The following is a 16,023-nucleotide window of genomic DNA, read 5'->3' as shown; positions in this document are numbered from 1 at the left end:
AATACATAACATTTAACGTCATATAATATTAATATTAATATAATGAGTTTAATTTAAAACTTTAATGTCACATAACATTATGTGACATTAATATATTAACTTTAAATATATATTAATATTACTTATAATTATATAATTATAATGTTAACATTTTTTATCTTTAAATAGTATAATATTTAAATATTTAATAACAATGAGTTTAACCTAATTAAAGTATTTAAATATAATAATAAAGTGTTTAAATATTTTATTATATCTTTAATAATTTTATTAAAGACAAAAGTTACATAATGTTTCATATAAAAGTTAGATGATATTTTAGAGCCTCCAATAATACTCCAAACTGGAAGCCTAGAGAGAGAAAGAAGGACCTTTCAGAAATTTTATCGATTTTTCTCTTGCTAGAATCTGCCTTTTTTAATCTATTTCTCTCAAAAGAACCTTCCTTCTTTCCACTTCTTCAAGGTAAGTTCCTTCTTCATTTCTCCATCTATTTAATCATTTGATTAATTTATCGTTTAATTCTTCGAAATTCATTTCTGGGTGAAGCTGGCTTTTAGTTGGTTTGGAGGATTTATAGCCTTAAATTTATTGTAATTTCTTGCAGATCTGGTGAAATTCAATCTGGGTGTTTTGCAAATTGACTCATTGTTTGGGGTTTTCGTGGTAATCTAGGAATCTTTGTCTTCTTGGGTTGTTATTGGTTGAAAAAGAAATTAGTTTTTTTTTTGTTTTTGGTTTTTCAAGTGATGTCTTTGTTGCCAAAGAGCGATTCAATCCAAATCCGTGAGGTCTGGAACGATAACCTTGAGGAAGAATTCGCTTTGATTCGTGAAATAGTTGATGACTACCCCTTCGTTGCCATGGACACCGAGTTTCCAGGCATTGTGTTGCGCCCCGTGGGCAATTTCAAGAACAGCTATGACTTCCACTACCAAACTTTGAAAGACAATGTCGATATGTTAAAGTTGATTCAATTGGGTCTTACGCTTTCCGACGACCAAGGAAACTTGCCTACTTGTGGAACTGATAAGTATTGCATTTGGCAATTCAATTTCTGCGAGTTTAATGTCAATGAGGATGTGTTTGCTAATGATTCCATTGAGCTTTTGAGGCAAAGTGGAATTGATTTCAAGAAAAACAATGAGAAGGGCATTGATGCAATGAGGTTTGGTGAGCTTTTGATGTCTTCAGGGATTGTTTTGAATGATAGTGTGCATTGGGTTACTTTCCATAGTGGCTATGATTTTGGGTACTTGCTTAAGCTCTTGACTTGCCAGAATTTGCCAGATACACAAGTTGAGTTCTTTAGTTTGATCAATATTTACTTTCCTACCCTTTATGATATCAAGCATTTGATGAAGTTTTGCAACAGTCTGCACGGTGGATTGAACAAGCTTGCAGAGTTGTTGGAAGTAGAAAGAGTTGGGATTTGTCATCAAGCGGGTTCAGACAGTTTGCTCACATCTTGTACATTCAGGAAATTGAAAGAGAATTTCTTTAGTGGCTCTTTGGAAAAGTATTCCGGTGTGTTGTACGGTTTAGGTATTGAGAATGGACAGAGTACTTATTGAAAATGAAAAGTAATAAAAACAAAAAAAGATTTGGACAACTGTTTGTTTGTCTGTACGAGTGTGCCTCCTACCCACACTTCAATGTACACTGTTGGCAACAATTTTCGTAATTTATGTATATTTTCTTAGGCTTATTGTTCTCTTTGTTCTTTCTGTTGCTGCATTATAAATTTTTATGTTTCATGTATCTGTCAAGTATCAAGTGGTGCATTTATGTTCATATATTATGTGATAGCAAATTGGAAAAATGATGGAGCATAATCTTGATGGTTATATTTCTAACTATGAATGAACACAATATTTACACCACCACCATTGCTTCTGAAATGTCACTGCACAATCCTAAAATAGTGCATCTTTTAGGGTATTTAATGGTAGACATCCATTTCTATTAAGTATTAGAATGTTATCATCCTTTTCTTGAATGCCTTGCTTTTGTATCTATCATATTTTCTAGAATTAGATTACTTCCTATATTGTTTCCCTCACCCCACTCTTCTCTGTCCATCTCTCTCTCTCGTGCACGTTTAACCCTTTTATTTAGTGGTTGTGACTGGTGATCAAGAATAATGACTGACATCCGACGGGCCTTGTGTCTGTTGTACCAAATCTTACTCTTATTATCTTAAAGGTAAAACTAATTAATGGTTGAATGTTCTCTATTTTCTACTGCATTGCTGATTATTCCTTTGTACAAGTTGGGTCTATAAGGCAGTACTTCTTGCCTAGCAACCTCTCTTCTTCGTCATTCCACTTTCTGTTAGTGTCAATTCTCCCATTGCAACAATTTTTAGAACTTGCCTGTTGAAGCTTATTGCCTAAATATATCATATATCCCCTCGAATGCCGCATTTTCCATCAATTCTCGTTCTTTTTAGGTAATTTTTTATATTTTCATATACAGCTCTGTCCACAAAGATTTGAGTGACAATGAATGCGAAATTCACCTTTTAAATTATTTCATGATACGTTTTGGTATAATCACTGCACATAAATCTTAATCCACAATTCATTGAACAATTATTTTGAAGGCTTACTTCATCCTAAGGAATCTTGATATTTTCTTTATTTTTCAGGTAATGCAGCAGGGGCCCTAGGTTTTTTCTGTTAATATCAGATTGAGAAGCAAAAATATGGGTACTTATCGATCACAGTTACCAAAATTTATTAAATATCTCTTCATTCTGACTGAGTTTAAAAGTAAACTTTCACTGTCAAGTTCTTTCTTTTTATCGTTGCTATTCTAGTTTCAGACTTCTGGATGGTAATGAAAGCTTGATCTAAATTTAAGGTCTCTCTGCATAGGAATTACTGCTCTATGATTTCTTCAATATACGAGGTAAGATCCATTATCTAGGTTATCTCTTCTCAAGGAATAAATATTGTTTGGACGTTGCTGTTTGGGAAAATGGATCTCACCTGAAATCTGCCTCAATCCTTATCTGTTAGGTAATTTGCCTTTTCCTAGGTTGGTGAGTTTTCTTCAGAGATCATTTTTTTTTCCTAGGTTGGTGAGTTTTCTTCAGAGATCATTTTTTTTTTCTGATGTGACATGAGGGAAAATTCAGGACCTTAGCAATGGTTATTCATCATTAGAAGAGGCGTCTTATAAAGAATACTGTTTACCTCACTCTTTTTGTCTCTTATTAATGCATTGAGTATGCAAATACAAGGTTTGGCACATCTAGTTTCTGGTTGGGGATTTCATACAATCTATGCATGTTTAACTTATATTATGATCTTTGACATTTTCCTTCTCTTGTAATTTTATAAAGCTGCTTTAAATTGTGGTTAGAATATTTACTTTCATCCTCCAAACAGGCTCATTGCCTAAATAGGTGGTTTTGTCACTCCAGCTTGTCCTTTTAGTAATTAACTAGGCTGTTGCTAGATAGTATACAGATACATGCACGCAGAAGCATGTTGGCACCTAGGTACCATATGATATCACACTCTTGATTTTTGAAGGCTCAAATTCAAATTTCTCTGCCATTTTTTAACCCTTGGCATCATCTTGAGCAATTCATATTTAGGTGTTTGTTTATTCATTATACAGAGGATAATAGGATGAGAAACGTTGTTGTCAACAAGCATGGATTGTTTATAAAGCCCTTCCACCCTGTATTTATCAATCTCTGTATCTGTATCTATGTATTGATCTCTGTGTCTGTATATTATCTAGCAACAAGGAATGTTCTACTTCCCTTGGCTTGTTAGAGTGCTGTGTATCTTTGTGTCTTGAGTAAGCTAGTTGCTGAGTTATTTATTATTGATTCAGGTTCCCCTTATTTGATGCTTTTTAGTTATTTCTAACTCCATTCACCATTTTACTTTTTTTTTTTTTTTTTTGTGCTTTTACCATTACAGCTTTCTACTTTTCTAGTACAAGCTTAATGCCTGGGATATTTTTGAGTTTTTATGTATTCTAAGATGCTCCATTCTGTTGAGGACCTTGAGGCACTCTTCTTGCCTTTCATGAAATGCCTGAACTTTGCACAGACCTGGGCAACAAAGGGGTTTAGGACAAAATTTCTTGATTGGCTGCAAAATTAAGAAATTAGGAAACTTAAGTAGGTATACTAGGTTTTATAATGCTTGGATGTATGGGTTTCTTTGATAAGGGAAGAGAAAGTGTTACAACAAGTAAAGTGAGATGCACTAGAGGCGACGGAGAGGAAGATTAAGGCAATTCTTGAAGTTTCAAGTGCTTTATGGCAGGAGGTGAGAGATAAAAGTTAGGGAAAAGATAGTGAAAGCTTGGCGGCGAAGCATGAAGGAGAATAGAATAGGAAAGAGTTGAGAGAGAGTATTTGGGAAGAGTTGAGGGAGAGCTTTTAGAGAGATTAATGAATTCGGTGAAATTTTGATTTGCATCTTTAATTGCCAAGCTCATATATATATATATATATAATGTGCTTATTGGATATCATCGAAAGAAAGAACGTGTTAATGATAAGAACACGTCCATTATGTCATAACGCATTTATCATGGGATAGCATGAGAGCTCGGTAGTGAAACGATGTTTTGGTTTAATGAGACAGTGGAGTTAAGTCGCACTTAACAATGTGTCAGTGTTTTTTAGGGAAAAAGGAAAAAGGTGAAGCACATATACTTTAATGAAAGGATAAATGGATGATCTTTTAACTATCTTCATGTTTTAGTTATTAAGTCAAGCTTTCAAGAACATTTCAAAAGTAAAATAAACTCATAAATCTTGTCACATGTTCTGAATTGTCGTCACTATTCTCTGTCATGGTATGGCTCCATTGACCTAATGTATGATATTAGTTGTATGATGTAATGATGAGTGATGATGGTCCTCATCCTCTCACAAAAGAAGAGATATTCAATCATGCACATGCCATGGCCAGACTTGGTTTTTTCTTGTATGCGCAGGATGCTTTTTCATGTGAAGTTCCAGTTGGAGCTGGTTTCCACTTTCTTATCTTTATTTTCGGTTTGTTGGTTTTTACTTATTTTTATAATGTTGGTCATGTTTTTTATGTAATAATGATTTTTTTTTTTGTTCCTTTTAATGAAATTTCATGATTCAGTAAGAAAAAATGAACAACTTTTATAAGTGTGAAGCAACTTTTGATTAGCAAGGAGATAGAATTTACACTCGTTTAAAGCTCCTTTTTTTTCAAATTTAATTTTTTCGTGGATATTGTGAAAAAGTTTACATAATTAAATTGCAATCAAATTCTTTTATCGTGACTACCAAATACTTATGGATATAAGTTGTGTTCTTAATAAATGTAAGTATATAAAGAATATTAATGTTGCATATAAGTAAAACTTGTTGGTAATATAAGTGGTTATTATTAATATAAAATTTTAAGTTCTTTAATGGATCACGTTATTCATCATAATTTGCAAATTTGATGCACATCGAGTTGAGTTGGAATATAATTGTTTAAATCCAAAATCAATTCGGATGGATTAGATTTTTTTTAACAAATAATATATTTTATTTAAGTTTATCTTAAATTAATTTTAAAATATTAACACATAAAATTTTATTTTATTAATTGAATAATAAAAATTTTAAAAAGGAAATACCTACTAAAGTTGACTCATGATCATACTATGTAATAAAAATAAATGAATTGATAAATTTTTTGAAAATTTAATAAAGGAATTGATCATAATATTGAAAGAATTGGAGTAATAACTGAAATAAATATTGATAAATTCGTATATGAAAAATTTACGTTTATTTTAGATTTTTCTTTTCGTGTTCAAAAGGAAGTAAGCAAGGGAAAGGCAATCGACTCCATACCATTCCCATCTCTTTCCATTATATATATATATATATATATATATATATATATATATATAATTTTAAATATGATTTTATTGATAGTGTATAGTTTTTATTAACTCTTTAATTATAATTGTCAAAATTTGGATTCCTAATAGCTCACAGATAATTCAAACTCTAAGGGAGAGATTATTAATTTTCGCTTCAATGGATTGTACAAGAACTCTACTTTTTTGGATCAATTTAACATTTTCTATGGATACGCCCTACAATTTATATATGAATTTCTTTTGTATTCACTTTCTCAATTAATTCAATAGCTCTTTCATTGTTTTTTGAAATGAAATTTTATTTTTTTAATTATCCGGTTATAAATTTTGCAAGATTATTAAGGTGACTATATGAATTTGCAATTCTGATAATAGCAGTGTTGAGTTTTGAGTTCATATTTCATTTTTGCACAACCTTATGTAATTCTTTTATATTTCATGACCTATCTTTAATTAATAATTTTGGAAATCTCATGTAAATTATGACCTAAATTAGATGTTTTAATTGAAGTTACATAAAGAAGAAGAGGTATCATGTGATACGAAATTTTATTGATATTAAAAATTTTAAAATTACTTCTATAATGTATATACAAGTTATACAGTGTTACTGTATCGGATATAAACTCGTTGGAGAAACAGAACAGTGAAACCTCTCTTTTTCCCGAGAAACAAACAAAACAGATAAAAAGGAAGAAACCATAAAGCAGTAACCACGACAAGTCAACGACCAGTTCTTAAGAAAAAGGAAAAACCCATTTTAGGGCCTCCAATCATACTGCAAACAGGAAACCCTACAGAGAGAAAGGAAGTACCTTTCAGAAATTTTCTTGATCTTTCTCTCTCTAGAATCTGCCTTGTTTATTTATTTCTCTCAAAAAAACCATCCATTTTTCCACTTCTTTAAGGTAAGTTCCTTCTTCATTTCTTCATCTATATAATCATTTATTTAATTTATCGTTTAGTTCTTGGAAATTCATTTCTGGGTGAAGCTGGCGTTTATTTGGTTTGGAGGATTTATAGCCTTAAATTTATTGTAATTTCTTGCAGATCTGGTGAAATTCAATCTGGGTGTTTTGCAAATTGATTCCTTGTTTGGGGTTTTCGTGGTAATCTAGGAATCTTTTTCTTGGGTTGTTATTGGTTGAAAAAGAAATTAGGTTTTTTTTTTTTTTTGGTTTTTCAAGTGATGTCTTTGCTGCCGAAGGGCGATTCAATCCAAATCCGTGAGGTCTGGAACGATAACCTTGAGGAAGAATTCGCTTTGATTCGTGAAATAGTTGATGACTACCCCTACGTTGCCATGGACACCGAGTTTCCAGGCGTTGTGTTGCGTCCGTTGGGCAATTTCAAGAACAGCTATGATTATCACTACCAAACTTTGAAAGACAATGTCGATATGTTAAAGTTGATTCAATTGGGTCTTACGTTTTCCGACGAGGAAGGAAACTTGCCTACATGTGGAACTGACAAGTATTGCATTTGGCAATTCAATTTCTGCGAGTTTAATGTCAATGAGGATGTGTTTGCTAATGATTCTATTGAGCTTTTGAGGCAAAGTGGGATTGATTTCAAGAAAAACAATGAGAAGGGTATTGATGCAATGAGGTTTGGTGAGCTTTTGATGTCTTCTGGGATCGTTTTGAATGACAGTGTGCATTGGGTTACTTTCCATAGTGGTTATGATTTCGGGTACTTGCTTAAGCTCTTGACTTGTCAGAATTTGCCGGATACACAAGCTGGGTTCTTTAGTTTGATCAATATTTACTTTCCTACCCTTTATGATATCAAGCATTTGATGAAGTTTAGCAACAGTCTGTACGGTGGATTGAACAAGCTTGCAGAGTTGTTGGAAGTAGAAAGAGTTGGGATTTGTCATCAAGCAGGTTCGGATAGTTTGCTCACATCTTGTACATTCAGGAAATTGAAAGAGAATTTCTTTAGTGGCTCTTTGGAAAAGTATTCTGGTGTGTTGTATGGTTTAGGTGTTGAGAATGGACAGAGTAATTGAAAATGAAAAGTAATAATAACAAAAAAGATTTGGATAACTCTTTGTTTGTCTGTAAAAGTGTGCCTCATACCCACACTTCAATGTAAACTGTTGGCAACAATTTTCGTAATTTATGAATATTTTCTTATGCTTATTGTTCTCTTTGTTCTTGCTGTTACAGCACTATGAAATATTATGTTTCATGTATCTGTCAAGTGTCAAGTGGCATATTTATGTTCATATATTATGTGATAGCAAATTGGGAAAATGATGGAACATTATCTTGATGTTTATATTTCTAATCATGAATGTACACAACATTTACACCATCACCATCTAGGAGCAGCTTCTGAAATGTTACTGCACAAACTTAAAATAATGCATTACTTTTTAGGCTATTTAATGGTAGACGTCCATTTCTAGTAAGTGTTTAAATGTTATCATTTTTTTTTCTTAAATGCCCTGTTTTTGTATCAATCATATGGTGTGGAATTAGATTACTTCCTATATTGTCCCTCTCCACCCCCCCCCCCCCCCCTCGCCCTCTTCTGTTAATCTCTCTCTCTCTCTCTCTCTTCATTCGGACTGAGTTTAAAAGTAATCTTTTCACCATCAAGTTCTTTCTTTTTAACATTTCTGTTCTAGTTTCAGACTTCTGGATGGTAATGAAATTTGATCTAAATTTAAGGTTTCTCTGTATAGGAATAGCTGCTCTATGATTTCTTCAATGTGTGAGGTAAGATCCATTATCTAGGTTATCTCTTCTCAAGGAATAAATATTGTTTGGGAGTTGCCATTTGAAGAAATGGATCTCACCTGAAATCGGCTTCAATGTTTATTTGTTAGGTAATTTGCCTTTTCCTAGCTTGGTGACTTTTCTTCAGAGATCATTTTTTTTCTTCTGATATTACATGAAGGGAAATTCAGGACCTAAGTAATGGTTTGTTAATCATTTGAAGAGGTGTCATATAAAGAATACTGTTTACCTGACGCTTTTAGTCTGTTATTAATGCATTGAGTATGCAAATACAAGGTTTAGCACATTGAGTTTCTGGTTGAGGATTTCATACAATCTGTGCAATTTTAATATATATTATGATCTTTGTCATTGTCCTTCTCTTGTAAGTTTATAAAGCTGCTTTAAATTCTGTTTAGAAAATTTACTTTCATCCTTCAAACAAGCCCTTTGCCTCAAGTTCAACTTTCTCTGCCAAGTTCAACTTTCTCTGCCTTTTCTTAACCCTTGTTATCATCTAGAGCAATTCATATTTAGATGTTCGTTTATTCATCATGCAGAGGATGATAGGATGAGAAACATTGTTGTCAACGAGCATGGATTGTTTACAAAGCCCTTCCTTCCTGTAGCTATGAATCTCTGTATCTGTATATCATCTAGCAACAAGGAAGGTTCGACATCCCTTAGCGCTGTGTATTTTTTGTGTCTTGAGTAAGCTAGTTCCTGAGTTATTTATCATTGATTCAGGTTCCCCTTATTTGATGGTATTTAGTTATTTCTAACTCCATTAAGGAAACATCATTTTTCATTTTTTTATTTGCTTTTACCATTGCAGCTTTCTACTTTTCTAATACTAGCTTAATGCCTGGGATACTTTTGAGTTTTAATATATTATAAGATGGACCATTCTGTTGAGGACCTTGAGGCACTCTTCTTGCCTTTCGTGAAATGCCCCAACATTGCACAGATCTGAGCAACAAAGGGGGTTATGACAAAATTTCTTGACTGGCTGCAAAATTTAAGAAATTAGGAAACTTAAGTGGCTAGACTTGGTTTTATAGTGCTGGTATGTATCATAGAATGTTATCCTTAGTTATATTTATGGCATGTGCCTCTGCAGTCTCTCTGTCATGTTCTTATTGGTATATCTCATGCCTGCCACTCTAATTAGTTTGACTATGATTTATGGAAATTGCATGGAAACAAGTTTGATGAGAGTGGATATGCTAGTAAGAATAATGATTTAAATATAAACGTAAATAGGCTCAGCCCTTCATAGTCAGATTCTTGTCTTTGTTGAAGCATGGTTTCAGTATTTATGTGCTCTGTTGATTGCCCAGAAATTCTTTTGAAACTAGCAGATGTCTAGCCTGTGTCCAGCATGTGCGGGTTTGTTAAAGCTGCATTCATATAATGTGTCCTGTTAGCAATATGTATGTGCTATGAGGCATATGCCAACTGAAGAGCTGTTGCTTATCATGTTAGGCTGTTAGGCTGTTGAAATGCATTATTAGTAGCCTGCTTTTTCTGTCAAACACATGATTGACCCAACATGTATTGCTGTTTCTGCTAATTTGGTGGTTGTCAACATTTAGCAAGTTGTATGGAATTGCTTTAAGTGATTGGCAGCTGCTTCCATGTGCCTTGCTGATGATAGTCCAAAATATCAAAAATTAAAAAGAAGAGTTACCCTACATGCGGACTGTAGTCTGGCAATGCCTTGAGGATTATTCGACTGGAAGAAAATGGGATTCTGGTAGGCTAATTGGCTTTGTGTTGGTAATTATTGTTGATTATTATTAGATGCTAGTTTCGTTTGCTGCGTGGATATTATGTTAATTACCTCTGTGTTGGCCAATGTGCATGCCTAGGCCCTTCTTTCTGATGTCTATTGGGATATTATGTCACAAATAGGCCTGTCTATCCTATTTCCTCCAGGCATTTAGAATGGTGAGTACAACAAATAGTCAATGTGGTAAGGATGGGTTATTCACTTATTTGAACCCAGGTTTGTCTACTCAGTTTATGGGAGTTAGAGAAGCATAAGGCCTTTCCATGGTTGCAAACAACTTTATCTGCTTGCTGCTTGAGCTCTTCAAGGTCAAAGCAGATTAAAATTTTACTTGCATTTTTATTTATTACTGCATTGTTCTTGTTAGGTTCATAGAATAATTAAATGGGTATTTTGGATATCTTTTTCTGACTTGGAGAAGAAACTGATTCATGTTACCATTTTTTTTCTTTTAGTTATTCACCTGGATTTTGGCTTATAGGACGAGAATCGCATGGAGCTGAGGGAGCATCGGTCGGTTTCGGTTGGGAGCAGTGCTCCGAAACTAACCTAGCAAAGATCATGTGGGAGCAACTGGAATCGACTGACCCTCGGATTGGAACGTTAACGGAAATTGACCATACTTAATCAGATGTTCGATTGCTAACCAATTAATTTATTTTTTTGTAATAACTGAAAATTATTATTTTAATACTTGTTATGAGATGTTTAAAAAAATAATAATAAAAGTATGACATAATACTTTAAAAACTTTTAGAACTATTTAAGAAAATTCGAATAAATTTTCATCATTTTATTATATTTATTAAATTTTTGTATTTTTATTTAAAGGTAAATAAATCTTTATAACTAATAGTTAATTAATTATTATTCGTCAAAATATTATTTATCATTTATGTCAAATAAAGTTAACATAACATGTTAATATAATATAATAAAAGATGATATGACATGATAGCATGGTTATGTGATATTTTTATTTTCAGTATTACGTAAGTATAAAATGACAAGTGATATTTTAATTTATTACAATTAATCAACTGTTAAGATTTATTTTATTTAAATTAAAAGTATAATGGACTGATTAAATGCAAAAAAGAAATTATTTAAATTTTCTTAAATAATTAAGAGACTCCTCTAAGCATTATGTTAGAATTTTTCACAACATTTAAGAAAAAATAAAAAAAGAAAAACCTCAAAAGAATTTATTGAGATAAGCTCTATCTCCTTGCTAACCAAAACTAGCTTCAAATTTGTTATAAAGATAGTATTTATTATCAAGATAGTATTTATTTATATAAATAATAGATAAAAATAAATTTGTGACAAATATAAAATATCATTAAAGGGACTACTAACTATAGATACTTGATTTTGGTTAACATTTTATTATTTTTCTAAGTATTGTTTGGCAAATAAAAACAAGTATAGAACAATTATGTAACAAATGTTAAGAGAATTTTTCTTTTTCTGGAACAATTTTATGATTTGACTGCAAAGATTTCAAGTTCTTTTTACGTAACTTGTAATACTTTTCTTGATTGTATTTATGAGGTGTATTGCATTTTGAAAGAAAGGCAAGAAAATTTTGATGTTGATTTATGAGATACGACAAATAGATTGGAAGAAAATTTTACAAGTATTGAGAGATTTATGAAAAAAATGAATTTAGTATTATATATTGCTTCTTTCTTGATTTTAAGCAAAAAATTTAGTTTCGTTGAGTTTTGCTTTTAAAGAATGTAACAATCAATTGTTTATATAAAAAAAAAATGTTACAACCTCAATTTCCGCTTGTTGGTGAAAGCAGTGGAGAAAGTCAAATGAGATAAGCCACTTGTGAAAGTGGGAATCATAGCCCAATAGGAAAGGTTTCTTTTTTTTTAGTGTATAAAAGGTATAAGATGGAAAGGGTCAATGGATAAATATTTATCTAAGGATGAGGCTGTTGATCATGATAACTTTGATGTTCTCATACGGCGAAAAATCAATAGTTATAGGTTTCTTATACTTCCCAATATTACTTTTGATGTATTGACAGTTTCGTATCAATAATTGTTTCGAAATTCGGTTTTAATACTAGTAGATGTCTGCTTGATGTGTATAAAAATTCTTAGACTCTTAAGCTCGTGCAAGCACTTAGCTGTTGACCATGATAACTTTGATGTTCACATACAGCGAAAAGTCAATAATTATAGGTTTCTTATACTTCATAATATTACTTTTGATGTATTGACAGTTTCGTATCAATAATTGTTTCGAAATTCGGTTTTAATACTAGTAGATGTCTGCTTGATGTGTATAAAAATTCTTAGACTCTTAAGCTTGTGCAAGCACTTGACTGTTGACCATGATAACTTTGATATTCTCATACGGCGGAAAATCAATAGTTATAGGTTTCTTATACTTCCTAATATTACTTTTGATGTATTAACAGTTTCGTATCAATAATTGTTTCGGAATTCGATTTTAATACTAGTAGATGTCTGCGTGATGTGCATAAAAATTTTTAGACTCTCAAGCTTGTGCAAGCACTTGGACCTTATACTTGAGTAGGAAAAAAAAAAGGTTATTGTTCCTATCTTCGTGTAATGTTATTACTAAATATCATCCATATTTTCATTTATATATATAGATTATCATAATACATTAATTTCTACTAATTATAATTTTTCTCTTTCAACATCTTAGGGAGATGTTGATATGAGATTTTTAACAATTGATGGATTCGAAATCATCGAAACACGGATCCATGTTGTGGAATTTATGATTGTGCAACTTCTAACTTGTATGAATATGTTATGGATGTGTACAATTATTTTTGTTCTTTTGGAATTGATGTTGGTATGAGTATGGATATGTAATTTTTTTTTTCTTGGGGAATTTATGATGTTTTTAATTATGAATGTACATTTTATTGTTGTGGAATTTATGTTATTTTATATTTTTAAGTATAATATCCAAAAAAAATCCTTAAACTATTCAGAAAAATTCAAATAAACTCATATTCTCTTATTACGTTTAATAAAACTCTATATTTTTATTTTGAATTAAATAAGTTTTTATATTTTTATTTCGAGTTAACTAATTTCTTATACTTTTATTTGGAATCAAATATGTCTTTACGACTAAAGATTAATTAAATTAAAATAAAATGAAAAGTATTTGATTAAATGTAATAAAAAAAGAGTTTATTTGAATTTTTTAAAATATTTTAAAATTTTTTTGAACTTTTTATCTTTGTTAATTTATTTGATTTGTGTTTTTAATGGATGTAATTATATAAATAATTTATGTTGCACATATAAGTAAAACTTGAGGATAACATAAGTGATTACTTTTAATATAAAATTTTAAGCTCTTTTCGTGAGGTAATTAATTGATCGAGTTATTCATTATAATTTGCAAATTTGACACATTTTGAGTCGAATTGGAATATAATTTTTTAAATTCAAAGTCAAACTAAATGAATTAAATTTTTATAATAAATATTATATTTTTGTTTAATTCTATTTTAAATTAATTTAAAGATATTAAAATGTTAGCCTATAGTTTTATTATTTTACAACAATAATTGATATGCAAATCTGATAAACTTTCAAGTCTAAATTTTAAAAACGAAAAATCAACTAAACTCGACTCATGAACACCTATTATATATATATATTTAAAAAAAAACATACTAGGTAATAAAAACAAATGAACCTTTTAAAAAAAAGTATTTAGTAATAAATTTGTTTTCAGAAAAATAGAATAACTAGGTGTCCTAAATGTCTGGAAAATGGAATCTGCAATTTACCTGAAAAATCTGCATTTGTTTTAGATTTCTCTCCTTTCTGTTCATAAGGAGGTGAGCAAAGGGAAAGGCTATAGGCTCCAGACCATTCCCCTTCTCACTCCACTATATATATAAAATAACAGAAACGTGAAGCCTCTCCTTTTCCCAGGAAACAAACAGTACAGATAAACAAAAAAAAAAACCTTAAAACGATAACCACAGCAAGTCAACGACCAGTTCTTAAAGAAAAAAGGAAAAATCAAACCCCAGTCTAGGGCCTCCGATAATACTCCAAACCCCGAAACCTTACAGAGAGAAAGGAAGGACCTTTCAGAAATTTTCTAGATCTTTCTGTCTAGAATCTGCCTTATTTAATCTGTTTCTCTGAAAAATCCTTCCCCTTTTCACTTCAAAAGGTCAGTTCCTTCTTCATTTCTCCATCTATATAATCATCTATTTAATTTATCGTTTAATTATTCGAAATTCATTTCTGGGTGAAGCTGGCTTTTATTTGGTTTGTAGGATCTATAGCCTTAAATTTATTGTAATTTCTTGCAGATCTGGTGAAATTCAATCTGGGTGTTTTGCAAATTGATTCCCTGTTTGGGGGTTTCGTGGTAATTTAGGAATCTTTGTCTTCTTGGGTTGTTATTGGTTGAAATAGAAATTAGTTTTTTTTGTTGGTTTTTCAAGTGATGTCTTTGTTGCCAAAGAGCGATTCAATCCAAATCCGTGAGGTCTGGAACGATAACCTTGAAGAAGAATTCGCTTTGATTCGTGAAATAGTTGATGACTACCCCTACGTTGCCATGGATACTGAGTTTCCAGGCGTTGTGTTGCGTCCCCTGGGCAATTTTAAGTACATCTGTGACTACAACTACCAAACTTTGAAGGACAATGTCGATATGTTAAAGTTGATTCAATTGGGTCTTACATTTTCCGATGAGGAAGGAAACTTGCCTACTTGTGGAACTGATAAGTATTGCATCTGGCAATTCAATTTCCGAGAGTTTAATGTGAATGAGGATGTGTTTGCTAATGATTCTATTGAGCTTTTGAGGCAAAGTGGGATTGATTTCAAGAAAAACAATGAGAAGGGTATTGATGCAATGAGGTTTGGTGAGCTTTTGATGTCTTCAGGGATCGTTTTGAATGATAGTGTGCATTGGGTTACTTTCCATAGTGGTTATGATTTCGGGTACTTGCTTAAGCTCTTGACTTGCCATAATTTGCCGGATACACAAGTTGGGTTCTTTAGTTTGATTAATATTTACTTTCCTACTCTCTATGATATCAAGCATTTGATGAAGTTCTGCAATAGTCTGTACGGTGGATTGAACAAGCTTGCGGAGTTGTTGGAAGTAGAAAGAGTTGGGATTTGTCATCAAGCGGGTTCAGATAGTTTGCTCACATCTTGTACATTCAGGAAATTGAAAGAGAATTTCTTTAGTGGCTCGTTGGAAAAGTATTCCGGTGTGTTGTACGGTTTAGGTGTTGAGAATGGACAGAGTACTCATTGAAAATGAAAAGTAATAAAAACCAAAAAAGATTTGGACAACTGCTTGTTTGTCTGTACGAGTGTGCCTCATACCCACACTTCAATGTACACTATTGGCAACAATTTTCGTAATTTATGAATATTTTCTTTTGCTTGCTGTTCTCTTTGTTCTTGCTGTTACTGCGTTAAAAAGCTTTATGTTCCATGTATCTATCAAGTGTCAAGTGGTGCATTTACGTTCATAAATTGTGTGATAGCAAATTGGGAAAATGACGGAATATAATCTTGATGGTTATATTTAATGGTAGACGTCCATTTCTTGTAAGTGTTAGAATGTTAT

General features: G+C 31.7%; 3 protein-coding genes across 3 annotated transcripts; all 3 read left to right on the top strand.

The window, feature by feature from the left end:
* LOC18595418 (probable CCR4-associated factor 1 homolog 6) lies at positions 313-1,708 on the top strand. Its single transcript, XM_007023346.2, has 2 exons — positions 313-465; positions 608-1,708. Exon 2 carries the CDS (start codon positions 750-752, stop codon positions 1,572-1,574), a length of 825 nt encoding a protein of 274 aa, XP_007023408.1. The 5' UTR covers positions 313-465; positions 608-749; the 3' UTR covers positions 1,575-1,708.
* LOC18595416 (probable CCR4-associated factor 1 homolog 7) lies at positions 6,538-8,033 on the top strand. Its single transcript, XM_007023344.2, has 2 exons — positions 6,538-6,797; positions 6,940-8,033. Exon 2 carries the CDS (start codon positions 7,079-7,081, stop codon positions 7,898-7,900), a length of 822 nt encoding a protein of 273 aa, XP_007023406.2. The 5' UTR covers positions 6,538-6,797; positions 6,940-7,078; the 3' UTR covers positions 7,901-8,033.
* Positions 14,173-15,838, top strand: LOC18595415 (probable CCR4-associated factor 1 homolog 6). Its single transcript, XM_007023341.2, has 2 exons — positions 14,173-14,601; positions 14,744-15,838. Exon 2 carries the CDS (start codon positions 14,881-14,883, stop codon positions 15,703-15,705), a length of 825 nt encoding a protein of 274 aa, XP_007023403.2. The 5' UTR covers positions 14,173-14,601; positions 14,744-14,880; the 3' UTR covers positions 15,706-15,838.

Source organism: Theobroma cacao, chromosome 6, assembly GCF_000208745.1.
Source record: "Theobroma cacao cultivar B97-61/B2 chromosome 6, Criollo_cocoa_genome_V2, whole genome shotgun sequence".
Lineage (NCBI taxonomy): Eukaryota > Viridiplantae > Streptophyta > Magnoliopsida > Malvales > Malvaceae > Theobroma > Theobroma cacao.
Note: the sequence above shows the minus strand (reverse complement) of the source record. Positions and strands in the feature narration are given on the sequence as shown.

What these genes read in the sequence shown, in the direction of transcription:
- LOC18595415 (XM_007023341.2), top strand. Translation starts at nt 14,881, where the DNA reads ATGTCTTTGTTGCCAAAGAGCGATTCAATCCAAATCCGTGAGGTCTGG.
- LOC18595418 (XM_007023346.2), top strand. Translation starts at nt 750, where the DNA reads ATGTCTTTGTTGCCAAAGAGCGATTCAATCCAAATCCGTGAGGTCTGG.
- LOC18595416 (XM_007023344.2), top strand. Translation starts at nt 7,079, where the DNA reads ATGTCTTTGCTGCCGAAGGGCGATTCAATCCAAATCCGTGAGGTCTGG.